The sequence below is a fragment of the Sinocyclocheilus rhinocerous genome, unplaced genomic scaffold (genome assembly GCF_001515625.1).
Source record: "Sinocyclocheilus rhinocerous isolate Xijiao unplaced genomic scaffold, SAMN03320098_v1.1 scaffold5081, whole genome shotgun sequence".
NCBI classification, from domain to species: domain Eukaryota; kingdom Metazoa; phylum Chordata; class Actinopteri; order Cypriniformes; family Cyprinidae; genus Sinocyclocheilus; species Sinocyclocheilus rhinocerous.
In genome coordinates, this window is record NW_015662160.1 from 74,188 (window position 1) to 88,897 (window position 14,710).

Here is a 14,710-nt window from a genome sequence, read left to right on the forward strand (position 1 = left end):
TACTCGAAACCACAATCAGCAATGCAGCGATTGGCTGGCGGCAAGACAGCAACGTAATGACATCATTTCTTAAGGGTCAAGATCATGTTATCTGCATCTCCTGCGCTCCATCAAGCCACTCCCATTATATATGTCACCACTCAAATTAATGCATGACTCTACATTATCTGTATAGCATGTGTGTAAGACTCGAATACAATTATGAAGTAATAATTTTATGACGAATAAATCTTTCAGTGAGTAAAACTGGCTGTGTCTATAGTATTAAAGACTACACAACATTATTATATTATCTTTAAATTAATTTTTAAATGATTATTATTTTAAATTATTGTCCCTGGATCAGTAGGATACTCCTGTAATACAGTAGCGGCAGCTGGGACAGGTTTTAAGTATCAATTCTGCTTAAAAAGATGCAGTCTAATCCTGTTTACATGAAATAAGCTGCTCCCGAGCAGGTTTAAGTTTACGGAGCTGTTGCTATGACAGCAACTCCGGGATGAGCTTCGAAGAACCAAACAATCCAAGATCATGCCAAATCATCAACAATCAAATCCAGCTAACTGAGTTAGCGACGTACGAAGAACGGGCCCCTGCAGTCCCTTCTCTTAATAAAATAACCTGTTGTGATTGAAGTTGTGGTGGTGTGTCTTCTGGTGCCAGACCACACTGGCTTAAAGAATTAAAGGTGGTGGCAGCGGCTTAAGTACAGAAAATATTACAGTATAAATAAAATAAATGCTGTGTAAGCTATTCCAATGAAAGAGTGTGAGATTCTGTCTAAACGTTTGGGTGCAGAAAAACTATTTATACCAGCTTATCCATGTATTAAAATGCAAGTAGTGCAAATGTGGTTTACTAGTAAAAAAAAACAAAAACATGTTAAGTGTAGGAGTTAAAGCAGATTTTATACATGTAACAGTATTGAAATGTACATTACCAGTCAAAAGTTTTTGAACAGTAAGATTTTTAATGTTTTTTAAAGAATTATCTTCTGCTCACCAAGCCTGCATTTATTTGATCCAAAATACAGCAAAAGCAGTAATATGTTTTAAATATTAATAATAATAATAATAAATCTTTTTTGAGAAGTTTTGTTTGGAATGTAAACTGCGTGTGAACAGGACTTTTATTTTGCGCAGCGCCGGATAAAGCTCTATGAAGACTCTAAGCGGGTGCAAGAATCAAGGGTGTTTGAATGTGGGTTGGTAGGAAATTGTAGATAGAGTGTCAATGGTCCATTTGAGAGCTAGGTGGCGGTAATGCTCTTATAAGTCTGTGATCCGCCGTAAAGCAAGAAAAAGAAGAAGACCTTTATTTTGGTCTGGAGACATGACGTCATACGGCTGCGCTGCTCTCCATCAGTTGTGATTGGGCTGAAGAAAGGTTTGTGTTTTTAATCGTTTTTTTGCTTTTTTTTTTATCAATAAACAGTTCAATAAATGTTATAGTTTTACACACGATGCAAAATGAATTATTTATCATTGAATGTAACATTGTAATGTTTTATCTAACATTAATGGACGTTATTTTTGTGAATAAGGCACATCCACATATGAGTAACAGAAGAAGTGTCTCATTTCGCTTCCTATATCGGAATCAGTTTATCGTAACGAATTCGGCACTGACATTTTAGTAATGGAGCGCACAATGATTTGAAAAAGTGAAAGTGAAGTGACATGTGGCCAAGTATGGTATCCTATACTCGGAATTTGTGCTCTGCATTTAACCCATCAAAGTACACACACACACACACACACACACGGAGCAGTGGGCAGCCAATGCTGCAGCGCCCGGGGAGCAGTTGGGGGTTCGGTGCCTTGCTCAAGGGTCTCACCTCAGTCGTGGTATTGAGGGTTATTCCCTCCCCCCACCTACAATTCCTGCCGGACCAGAGACTCGAACCGTGACTTTCGGGTTACAAGTCCGACTCTCTATCCATTAGGCCATGACTGCCAAGCACTAGAGAGCACAAGCTGACTGCACCTGCTGGTCAAAACTCTGTAAATGCAACGAGAACACAAACAGGTGCACTGAAAACTTTTACAGACCAATTGCATTTTTTAAAAATGAAAATGTAATTTATTTTTTGGTCTGTTATCTTTTGGAGTTCTATTTTGGAGTGTTTAAGACCGTTAATCAGCACTCTTGACTGGCTGTTAATTATTCTCATCTTTAACATGACAGAGTATCCAAAGATGCAGAAAAACTCCTGGTGAAGTAACTGAGATCCACGTGACTATTGTAAAGATGGCGTTTATTAAAGAGGAGAGTGACGACACGAGGATTGACGAAGCATTCAGAGTGAAACATGAAGATACTGAGGAACAAACAGGTTGGTTTCCATTCTCAAAGCTGAAGTCATCTGATCCTTATCAAAACCGAAATAATGTATATTTTTGAAGAATGACATGTAAGTGGCCTAAATAAAACTGTTTTATCTGACATGGGAGTGGGTCACACATGTGGGCAGACATGTCAAGTCACCTTTATTTGTATAGCGCTTTATGCAATACTGATTGTGTCAAAGCAGCTTTACAGAGTCAACCAGGAAAATAGTTTGTCAGTAATGCATGTTGAGATCACATGACCAGACAAATACTTTTGTTCTTTCTTTCTTTTCTTTTTTAAATGTGAAAATGTGACAAACTGAAAAATAGGACAGTAGACATGACAGAAAATAGAGAGAAATGAACAAACAACAACAAAAAGAATATATCAAAACCAAAGAGATATATGAATACATGTAAATGTAGAATGTGTAGTACAGACATATTCCACAGCCTTTCAATATATGAGAAAGACAGAAAGAGGAAGAAAAAAAAAAAAGTGACAAAAATAATAAAGTACATTTGTGATATATTTTAATACTACTACTACTAATAATAATGATAATAATAATAATAATATACTATTGTACCATATATGAATATAGTATAGACACATTTCTTGTAACACTGATTGGTTGTAACAATATTTTCAATAGTTTTGGTTAAATAGTAAAAAAGTATAGAAGTGGAAGCATTACTGGTGGTGGTAATAAAAAGAAAAAGAAGAAAAGACAGAAAAAAGTAGTCTTTTAGTACATGTGAGGTTTTTCTTCCCCATTCCCCCTTTTTGGAAATAGCTAAATAAATCATAATAATGATAATTAAAAATATATATATACAGTTGTAACAAAGTACATACAGATACTATATATACACGGTTCATATGACACTAAATACTTTAAAAATGCTAAATTCTGTCATATAAAGTTCGACCGATGTTTAGTTATTATTGTTTTTGTTTTTTTCTCTTTCCTCCTCTCCCCCCTCTCCAGACAAATACTAATGCTGCCTTTAAAGAGAAAGTGAGAAGTATTGCATTAAATATTTTTTATTTAACTTTGATATTGATTGTATAAAAAATAAACTTTCTTTCTTCTTTGACATATTCAAAGTTTTTTTTTAAACAAAACAAAGCAAACAAATTCATCAACAAAATGAACTGTGACTCCTTGACAGCAAATATTTGTGAAACTTTACCACCACAAAACCTTTTTTTAAATGTAATCCATTTGTTTAAGAAGAAAGAACACTGATCAACACTGATCATTTTCTTTGACATATTCAAAGTTTTTTTTTAAACAAAACAAAGCAAACAAATTCATCAACAAAATGAACTGTGACTCCCTTGACAGCAAATATTTGTGAAACTTTACCACCACAAAACCTTTTTTTAAATGTAATCCATTTGTGTAAGAAGAAAGAACACTGATCAACACTGATCATTTTGATACAAACAACATAATCAACCATGTTTTTAAAAAAACAAATTTTTCATCAACAAAATGTGTTGTTCTCTTAGGATTTCCTCCTTTCTGTCTGAAGTATCAGCCTGAAGCCTCCTTTCTAAAACAATGAAATATCACATTTTATACTTATTTTCATGACACTTTATAACAGCACAATTTTTCTGCAAAAAGATTAGAAAATATTTTAACGTAATAATTGCATTTAAAGGGGTCATATGATGCTATTTTAAAGATCATTATTTTGTGTATTTGGTGTAACAGAATATGTTGACCTGCTTTAATGTTCAAAAAACACATTATTTTTCAAATACTGTACATTATTGTAGGTCCTCTATGCCCCGCCTCTCTCAAACGCTTCGTTTTCTACAAAGCCCCCTCCTTTGACAAGCGCAGTCCGCTCTGATTGGCCAGCTGACCCAGTGCACTGTGATTGGCCGAACACCGCAAGCACTCCTCGGAAATGTAAGGCCCCTTACCATAATGTTCAGTGTATATACAGTATATTTAGGGGTGTCACACCAAAGGACAACAAAACGTAACACTTTTATAGTGGTTCCAAAAAAAGTACAATATTTGAACAATTCTGAGACAAAAACTTACCATGTGCACATGTCATGGGCTTCACAGGGGGCTTCAGTAACATGACATTGAATGGGGTCCTTCAGCTAATTAAAGTTGTCTGTGGAATTGCCCGATTTAAAATTAGAATATGGTGTCACACCAGAGGACACTTTTAGAAATGTATGTATGAAAAAATTATTGCCGTTTACTAAAAAAGACACTTGTAAAAATATGCCATGCTTGAGACAGTCACACCATAGGATAATTTTGAGATTTGGCTCAAAAATGTGAAATATTCATATTTATATATTATTTCACTTGTGTGAGTGAAAATGCTATGTCATGTCAACAACCCACATACAAATTATTATAATACTAACATTAAAGGGTTAGTTCACCCAAAAATGAAAATTATCCCACAAATTACTCACCCCCGAGGCATCCTAGGTGTGTATGACTTTCTTCTTTCAGACGAATCCAGTCGGAGTTATATTAAAACGTGTCTTTGATCTTTTAACATGCCTTAGCATAAACAGCAGTAAATGTTCATGGAATCGAGCAATAAATAAGTCTTATGTGAGCTTTCTCTCCTTTCTTATGTGAAAGCCTGATTTCAGCTTTTTTAAAGCTTCGTTTAAGGATTAGACTTTAATTAATTCAGTTTTTCTAACAAAAGAGAAGACAAGAAAGAGGGAAAACTAGAGTAACTTTTTCTTTTTCAGGAACATTTTAGATGGGCAATTTTCAAAATTTTGTATCTGTGATCTTTTATGTTCAAGTCGTAAATGTAATCAAATGTATCCATTAATTCAAATAATATTACACTATAGGGCATTTACCAGTCAAATGAAATCTTTATCAACAATACACTAGTCTAAAATGCAAGTCACTATAAAATTATTGTGATATTGATTTTTATAAAACAGACAGTTCAATAAACATTTCCAATCATGCTGATATTAGAAAACATAAAAATGCTGTCTTGCTCGACATAAAAGACTAGAACTCATTACTGCTGCATTTTTGCCCCCGTATCTTTTTGAGCCATTACTTGCCAGGTAAAAACGGGAGAATAATTATCGTAGCTGCTGTTCATAGCATTTCAGACAAATGCCGATCATGTGTATTCTGTACTATTTCATCAGATATAATTGTATGAGTTTATGAGAACTATTGTGTGAATGCTTGGATAAAGAGATGTGTCACTCTAGCTGTATGACTGGGAGTATCAGCAGTTCAGCTTAAGTGAGTTTTTGTAGATTTCAGTAGTTTAGTGGGTATGAGATCCAGCATACATGTTAGTTTCTGTTTTAAATGCTATCATGTGTGTTGCTTTTTACCATTAAACTGGGGTTAACTTGTATTTGTCTCTTTCTGTCCTAGACCTGGTAGCATTGAAAGAGGAGAGTGAAGTACCCAATGAAATGAAAGAGGAAGATCATGATTTCGTAACTGAAGAAAAATCGTTTAGTTGCTCACAGAATGAAAATACTTCCGCACAAAATATAGCTCAAAATTCAGGAACACTTAATTCCCACTTAAGAGAGGCTTCCGGAGAGAAGGCTTTCAAATGCCAGCAGTGTGAAAGGAGTTTCCAATTAAATAAGTACCTGAAGAATCACATGAGAATTCATGCAGAGGACAAGCCTTTCACGTGCCGTCATTGTGGCAAGAGTTTGAGTAATAAAGGCAGTCTCAAAACTCACATGAGAATTCACACTGGAGAGAAGCCTTACTCGTGCCCTCAGTGCAGAATGAATTTCACATACAAACCAACCTTGAATGCTCATTTGAAAAGTCACACTGGAGAGAACCCTTACACCTGCAAACTGTGTGGGAAGAGCTTCTCACAAAAGGGAAATCTAAATTATCACATGAGAGTTCACACTGGAGAGAAGCCTTTCACGTGTGATCAGTGTGGAAGGAGTTTCAGCTACAAAGTAACCTTAAATAGGCACGCAAGGATTCACTCAAGAGACAACTGTTGTACATGTCATCAGTGTGGAAAGAGTTTCACTGACAAGAAAGACCTTAGGAATCATGTAACAACTCACATCGGGGAGAAGCCTTTCATGTGCCACCACTGTGGAAAGAGTTTCACACGTAAAGAAAATCTCAAGACTCACATGATGATTCATACCGGAGAGAGACCTTTCATGTGCCACCACTGTGGAATGAGTTTCACACGTAAAGAAAATCTCAAGACTCACATGATGATTCATACTGGAGAGAGACCTTTCATGTGCCACTGCTGTGGAAAGAGTTTCAGATTGAAAGGAAATCTTCACACTCACATGAGGCTTCACACCGGAGAGAGGCCTTACGCAAGTCTTAAGCGTGAGAAGAGTTTCACAAATCAAAAAGACCTGAAATGTCATTTGCAAACCCATTCCGGAAAGAAACAGCAGTGTTTAGAATATGGCAAGATGTTTAGACAAAGGAGCAGTTTTAAAAATCGCCTGCGAATTCACTCTGGAGGAAGGCGATTTAATTGTGATCAGTGTAATAAAAAATTTCTTTTACCATCACACTTACAGATACACCTGAAGAGTCATGCAGATGTGAGACACTATTCTTGTTCTTTCTGTAGAAAGAGTTTTAAATGGTTTGCCTATTTTAAATTGCACCAGAAAGCAAGTATATGTGTGAAATCAAGGCTACATTTGCACCAGAGCGATTTATTTAAACCAGATGTGGTTTAAATCTGATTTTCTTCTCAAATGTGTTGTTGTTGTTTTTTTTATATGACATGTATCCAATACCATCTGAACAGGTGACGCTCCTACAGCACTGCTCCATGCGTTTTATTTTGTATCCTTTACTTGTTTATATTTTAACTTGAGAGCTTTTCTTTTGTCATGTACATATGAGCACCTGTGGCCACACCTGACCATTTCCTTCGCTATAGTTTCAAATATTGAATGGTTGCGGTAGACAGCCTCTAATTTTGTTTTTATTAAGTTGTTTCTCAAATATTTGATTCAGATAAATTCCCTGGAATCAAAATATTAGATAAACTTCGTCTTGGTACAGAGCGCCACAGTTGCTACTGTATGTTTACATGCAACCCAGATAATCTGTTTATAGTTGGATTGATGGCTCAAGCAGACTCAACTGGAAAGCCTTCATTCAATCCGATTGCGTTTGACTCAAATTATTTATTTATTTTTCGATTGAAAGTGGTGGTGGAGACTGAATATCTGCTACATGTTTGCTAGAAAGAATACTCATATAATAATATATATTAGCATTCTTTCTAGATTCATGTCATTTAAAAAAAATTGCATACATACAGTATAAACAACTTTTAAAAAAAATGAAATCTGATTGGATAAATTTGGACCGATGAAAATTTGTTCAAGTAAATAACAAATATAAATAAATTGACAAACTGAATGAAATAATATACATTGCCCTGTGTTATTTGATTTTAGTAAGGGAATGCATAGATGAACATGTCAGTCTTATGGACAGTTAAACAGAAACAAATTAATGAACACATGAGCTGCAAAAAAAGTGCTGTAAAAAATAAGCACTAAGTAATATTATTACTATTATGTCAGAAGTCATTGGAGTTACACCCACTAAGTTGCAAAAAGAGTTAAGAGTGGCAGAGTTATTATTCAGTTTGAATGTAGTGAAAACGCATGCACACAAAAAACATCTGAAATGGCAAAAGGCTCCTGTTGCTTCAGTGATTTTTTTGTCACATATGTTAAATTTAGGGATAATCATATGATATTCTAGGTTGAATACTTTATTGGCTACTCATCAGTTAAATATTTAGCATCTTATATTCTGAGTAAATGTGACATTTTTGTCAGAATTTCTAAAAAAAATCCATCATGATGAGTGTTGTTTTCTACAAAGGGGCTGGTTAGTGTTAGTTAGCAACGACAAAACCAGTTTTCCTTACAAATGTATAGATAGACAGACAGCCGGTTAGACAGATGGATAGCCACTCGTACATTAAAAATAAGGTGTGAAAGATACGTAGTCCTGCTTACTGTGTATTAGGCCACTGCTTAACAATATTTTAGGAAATCGTCTTGATACATTAAAGATTCAATTAAAATGCAGAAATTAAATTGGGATTCTCCCTCTGAAACTCGGATCTACTTGCTCATGATAACTAACTGGTAGTTAACCTAATTTCTGCAGTTGCAACATAGGGAGGTGGTCTTATTTGGTATGTGGAAACCTGTTAGTGTCAGGGAGTCTCTGTTCCCAGTCACCAGCTCTGGACTCCATACCCCAGAATCCTCCCCGGCTCACACCTGTTCACAGTCACGATCACCACTCACTCCAGATCACTTGCACCTGCCGTCTCCAATCAAGCCACCTTCAAGAGCACGCTCCTTCCAGTCTCTCACCGTCTGGTCTACCGTTCACTACACTGGACTTACCAGACTCTGTTTATGCTATTTACCTATCTCTACTTACCCTTGGATTCCAAGGTTCCTGCTACGTTGTTCTGCTTTGCTCCAAGATCACGAACCCGCCGCAATCCTGCTAAGGAAACCCATCTTCTGGACTCGGCTAAGATTCATAAAACTGTCAATTGAACTGGATACTCACCCGTCACTGCTTCAATCATTGTGCTTCATCTAAACCTGTCAATAAACCTGCTTATCATTCACTAACCTGTTGTCTCCGGCTTGATCTGTGGCAGAAGACCGGACCATAAAAAAATTGATGACTGCTGAAGATAAGCTGTGGGGTTTGTGGCAGGCCGATCGGAGGTTGGAACGGTATGTGGAGGACTTCCTTGAGCTAGTTAACCAGCTGAGCTGGCACAACGCTGATCTTGGTGCGTGCTTTCTGCTGGGACTGGACGACGAGATGATCCGCTGCGATCTTCCTGTCTCGGATTTTCCCCTGATCGAGCTGATTAATCTCGTACTTTTTTTTTTAAATGGTTCTAACTTCGAAGTTGATGAAGTTATGGAACATCCCAAGACTTGTCGTCCAGCCCCCTCTGAAGCACGCCGCGTCTCGCCAGCTCACCTCAGGCCAGGAACCCCCACGTACTGCACCAATGGCTCGGACTGCCTGCCCAACCCCAAATACCCCTGTATCCTCCAAAGCTCCACCCTCGTCCTCAGCCCAGAAACGCTGGCCGCTCCCAAGTCAAGCCCGCCGGCCGCTGCCGATGTCAAGCCTGCCAGCCGCGGCTCACACAATCCCGCCGGCCGTTCCTGTGGCAAGCCTGCCGGCCGCCCAATTCACCCCTAACCAAAAGAGGAGGATGAGGAGAAAGGGACTGTTCTCCACCCTCATCCCTGCCCCAGAGCTCGCTCCAGTGCCGGCTCCAGCCCCAGCGCTCGCTCCAGTGCCCGGTTTTGGCCCTGAGAGGGCCTTGGAGCCCACAAGCGTCTCCAAGTATTTTTTGGAAGGGGGTAGTAGGGCTCCAGCCGTAGGGGCTGGGGCCGCAGCCTCCTGAATTACCTGCCCCACCTTGGCCTCCTGAGCTCCCTGATCCGCCCTGGAGGCCTCCCGTGTCTCCGTCTTGGACCAGCCTCCCAAGCCTCCAGGGCGCCCACCCAGGGTCTAGAGTAGGGTTCAGGCAAGATTAACCTGAACCCTACTCTAGACTTAATTTACACATGGTTAGGTCATTTGCCTGAAATAAAAACTGAAATATTTAAAGAAAACTCATAAATGTTGTATATGGCATGCAACCAGCTGAGCACAACTTTCATTTCCTAATTTAACCTTTTTGTTATGTATATTGACTGATAAACTGCAGATCCTGGCTTTTAAAAAGGTAGTTCTGGTGTGCGTATCAGGTACATTTGATGAATTCAACAGCCAGCTGACAAATGCATATCCTTTGCTAAATAATGGCCATGTTAACAACCTTGGTACAGGTTTAACAATTAACATATTAACACCGACAAGCACATTTAATTAAATGGACTCTTCCATGAAGAATAAGTAGCAACAAACAAACCCTACATTGATCTGAATGAATCATGCAGTTGTATTAATTTTGACACCGTATAATTACTTCTGAATAACTTCTCTGCAGCATTCTCCCTGAAAATGAACTGATCTATCACGTAAAGGTGTAGTGTGTTACAGAGAGACTCAATTTTCAGGTAAAGTCATAAAGACAAACATTTCAGCTCTATGCCTTCTTCAGCGTGTTACATAGTTTCATCTTTCCACCCACTTATTAAACCACTGTGTTGACATCTACAAAAATAACCAATGTTATGTCTCTAAACACACATGGGCAATTCATATGATTCAATATCCACTTTTTTAACACATTTTTTTTTTAAATTTAACTAATAACATATAAAACATGATTTAATCCTAATTGTAACAAATCGGATCTAAATATTTATAATTAATTATAACTAGTTATGATTAATTATTCATATTTGCCCATGAGCTGATTCGCTACACATTTAAAAATATATTATTCATGTTTTTTTTATGTTTGAGCTAGTATATCTCCATGTTAATAAGAGTCAAAATAATTGTCGTGAACAGTAAACCTTTAAGTGTCACGACACAGGCTAGGAGACACAGAGGTAATTGGTCAAACAAGGGTCTTTATTGAATGAAACTATGGAGTGAACCAGGTGGTGACGGGAGGTGAGTGAAGCACACAGTGACAGGGCTCAGAGGGCTTAGCTTTTGGGAACAGTTCTTTGCTTTCTTGTGGGAATCACGTGGAGCGGTGGAGTACAGGATCGGTGGAGAAACTGGAACGTCTGAGGTAGGAAACACACAGGTAATTAGAATGTGAGTCAGGCTAGGTTCAAGGATGTGAACGGTAGACCGGACGTTGATCTTGTGTGAGGTGAGCACTGATATAGGGGAGCTTGATTAGCTGCAGCAGGTGCGGGGAATCAGAATGCAGGTGATTGTGATCTTGTGAACGTCGGTGCTGATGACTGTGATGACTGAAGTGACTGTGACTCTCTGACATTACCCCCTCCCCCAGGGGCGGCTCCTGACGCCCTAACACGACAACGGGGATGGCCACGGCCTCTGGGTGCGGGACGATTTGGGCGGTTACGATGGAATTCCTCCAGAAGAGAGGGGTCTAGGATATCGTCCTGGGCCACCCAGGATCTTTCCTCCGGTCCATATCCCTCCCAGTCCACCAGTTACTCGAGCCGTCCGCCCCGTCGCCGCGAGTCCAGAATGTCACCGACCTGATAGACTGCCTCCTCTTCCAACGACTCTGGGGGAGGAGGTGCGTCCGGTTCGGTGGATCCTGTGGTGGAAGGGGAGAAAGGTTTTAGGAGGGAGATGTGGAATGTGGGATGGATTCTGTACCTTGCCGGGAGTTGGAGCTGTGACATCATTAACCTGCCTCTGTATTGGAAAGGGACCTATGAAGCGGGGACTCAGCTTCTTGCACGGCAGGCGGAGGCAGAGGTCTCGGGTCGATAGCCAGATCTGCTCGCCTGGTTGGAATTGAGGGGGATCTGACCGACGGACGTCTGCGAAAAACTTGTGCCTCCGCACTGCACGCTGGAGATGGATGTGTGCCGAGTCCCATACCCTCTCGCTCTCTCGGAACCAGTAGTCCACAGCTGGAACCTCCGAGGGCTCCTCCGTCCAGGGGAAGAGTGGAGGCTGGTACCCGAGTATGCATTGGAACGGAGTAAGGCCGGTGGTGGATTGTCTGAGGGAGTTCTGGGCGTACTCGGCCCAGGGTAGGAAGCGGCTCCAGCTGTGCTGATCGTTTGAGCAGTATGACCGTAGGTAGCGTCCGAGTTCTTGGATCTTCCACTCAGGCTGTGTGACATCATTAACCTGCCTCTGTATTGGAAAGGGACCTATGAAGCGGGGACTCAGCTTCTTGCACGGCAGGCGGAGGCAGAGGTCTCGGGTCGATAGCCAGATCTGCTCGCCTGGTTGGAATTGAGGGGGATCTGACCGACGGACGTCTGCGAAAAACTTGTGCCTCCGCACTGCACGCTGGAGATGGATGTGTGCTGAATCCCATACCCTCTCGCTCTCTCGGAACCAGTAGTCCACAGCTGGAACCTCCGAGGGCTCCTCCGTCCAGGGGAAGAGTGGAGGCTGGTACCCGAGTATGCATTGGAACGGAGTAAGGCCGGTGGTGGATTGTCTGAGGGAGTTCTGGGCGTACTCGGCCCAGGGTAGGAAGCGGCTCCAGCTGTGCTGATCGTTTGAGCAGTATGACCGTAGGTAGCGTCCGAGTTCTTGGATCTTCCGCTCAGTCTGGCCGTTTCGCTGATGGCGCGGGCTTGTTTATCCCTCTCTCGCTGAACTTCTGACCATTACCGCATGCTCCAATCCGCTCTCGCGATTTTTGTGTCCGCTCCCGCAAACATTCTAATATTGTATATAATTTTCGCGCATCAGGGCGCCGCTATCAATATGTGAATGAGCGCTCGCAGTCGCAGTTCACTTTCGATTCCGCGATCGCGCGCACACTGTGTAAAGGGAGCACATGTTACGATAAAAGATATTTGTCAGTGAGCTCGGGATCTGTTGAGGAGCAAATCCTCCAACATCTTGTCAGTTATCTCTCCTTACTTTTGACCCGTGATCAGTCAAATCTGACTTCTGCAGCTCGTGTTGGATGCAGGGTTGTTGTTGTTTTTTTCCACGAAATTGGGTTGCTTTTAAACTGTTGTCATGGGTTGATTTTCCCCAGTGGGTTAAAGGTTTGAAATATTGCATAAATTACATTTGGTTGAAATGCTTGTACTGAAACATTTTGCATTCTACCTGTAATAAAACTGTGCTAAATGTTTTGGGCCACACTAGTAGGAAGCATTTGAGCTGTGTTTATGATAAATGTGCATAGCAGTGACTGTAAAATATGTATTTTAGGTATGGAAATGACATTTTTATATTTGAGACATAATTGCGCTACTTTGGGCTGTTTTTTACTAGCATGGGCTTGGGATGCACAATTAAAATGATGTAATAGTTGTGATCATTATTTTACCTTCCATGATCATTCAGACTTGATCAGGTGCAGTACTGACACTCTGTCAAGTCTGCATCAAATCAAGCACTCCGTAATCACAGGTAAACTGTCTGATCAGTCAGATGTTTGTCATGAGAAGTGTTCCACAAAACAACTATGGTTTGCAGACAGTTATAAGAGTTGATGTTACAAATACATCTTTTGAATATACTGCGTGAACTCATTGCCCCGTTAGCTCGGAGAGCTTTATTTTCCCTCCTCAATAAGTTTTGTCAGTTGTTTTACTTATTGGTCTAATTCTTGTTTCTTGGGTTGCATTGGTTAGTCACTCAATTAATTATCTTGTGCTTCTTGGAGTGGCGATGAGGTCTTAAAATTTATGGAAAGAGTCTTAAAAAATGTCTTAAAAGGTATTAAATTTAACTCCATGATTCCTGTATATACCCTGGGCTGACAGTTACCCCAAGGAGGTGAAAGAATGCTTTCCATACATGGGAGATAAACTGGGGACCCCAGTCTGAAACAATGTCCTCGGGTAGGCTGTAGTTTCGGAACACATGGTGAAAGAGACTCTCTGCTGTCTCGAGAGCCGTGGGTAGGTCTTTTAGGATCAATTTGCACGCCTTGGAGAAATGGTCCACGGCCACAAGCACACACGTGGGGCCTTCTGAGTTAGGCAGATCAGTGACGAAATCCACCCCAAGGTGAGACCAGGGTCGTTGGGGAACCGGTAGGAGAAGCAGCTTGCCAGCTGAAAGATGGCGAGGGGATTTAGAATTTGGCGCAGACTGAGCAGCTACGGACGTACCTGATGACATCCTTGGCCATACCAGGCCACCAGTACCGAGCTTGAATGAGCGAGTGGGTCTGCTGTCTGCCTGGGTGTCCAGAGCCCGGTACTTCATGAACTGAGCCCAGAAGGGGTAAACGCTGGGAGGTTGGGATGTATGTCTTGCCTTCTGGGCCTCCCTGCGGAGCTGGCTCGTTTTGGGTGGCGTCACGGAGGCGTTCGGTGAGTTCCCATTGAATGGGGCTGACAATGAGGGCTGGTGGGAGAATAGGTTCGGGATCTGAGGGTTGATCAGGAGTGTGTAAATGGGAGAGTGCATCTGCATTAGGGTTTTGGTTTCCGGAACGGTAGGTGATGATGAAATGGAAGCGTGTGAAGAACAGGGCCCAGCGGGCTTGACGGGGGTTAAGGCGTTTAGCAGCCCTTAGGTATTGTAGATTCTTGTGGTCAGTTATGACAGTGAATGGAGACGAGGCTCCCTCCAACCAGTGACGCCACTCCTCCAGAGCTAACTTGATGGCCAGCAGTTCACGGTTTCCACATGCAAAGTTTTACATTAAGCATTTACCTCCCACTTTAAAAAGTGATAACATGCAACTAATAGATTAAAGAGCTATTTCTACCTGTTCTTACC

At 40.8% G+C, this 14,710-nt stretch overlaps 1 protein-coding gene across 4 annotated transcripts; it reads left to right on the forward strand.

Annotated features, from left to right (window-relative positions):
* Positions 1–1,307: 1,307 nt before the first annotated feature.
* LOC107727479 (gastrula zinc finger protein XlCGF57.1-like) lies at positions 1,308–7,549 on the forward strand. 4 transcript variants are annotated; one of them, XM_016537352.1, is made up of 3 exons: positions 1,308–1,386; positions 2,188–2,335; positions 5,741–7,549. In XM_016537352.1, the coding sequence occupies exons 2-3, from the start codon at positions 2,251–2,253 to the stop codon at positions 7,057–7,059; spliced, it is 1,404 nt and encodes a 467-aa protein (XP_016392838.1). In that variant the 5' UTR covers positions 1,308–1,386; positions 2,188–2,250; the 3' UTR covers positions 7,060–7,549. The 4 variants fall into 4 exon arrangements, with proteins under 4 accessions (XP_016392838.1, XP_016392835.1, XP_016392837.1 ...); XM_016537349.1 differs by having other exon boundaries at positions 1,350–1,386; positions 2,111–2,335; XM_016537351.1 differs by lacking the exon at positions 1,308–1,386 and adding an exon at positions 1,875–2,028 and having other exon boundaries at positions 2,111–2,335.
* The last annotated feature ends 7,161 nt before the right edge of the window (positions 7,550–14,710 follow it).

What these genes read in the sequence shown, in the direction of transcription:
- LOC107727479 (XM_016537352.1), top strand. Translation starts at nt 2,251, where the DNA reads ATGGCGTTTATTAAAGAGGAGAGTGACGACACGAGGATTGACGAAGCA. An exon ending in AGATACTGAGGAACAAACAG is followed by an intron (nt 2,336 to 5,740) that starts GTTGGTTTCCAT and finishes TTTCTGTCCTAG; the next exon opens with ACCTGGTAGCATTGAAAGAG.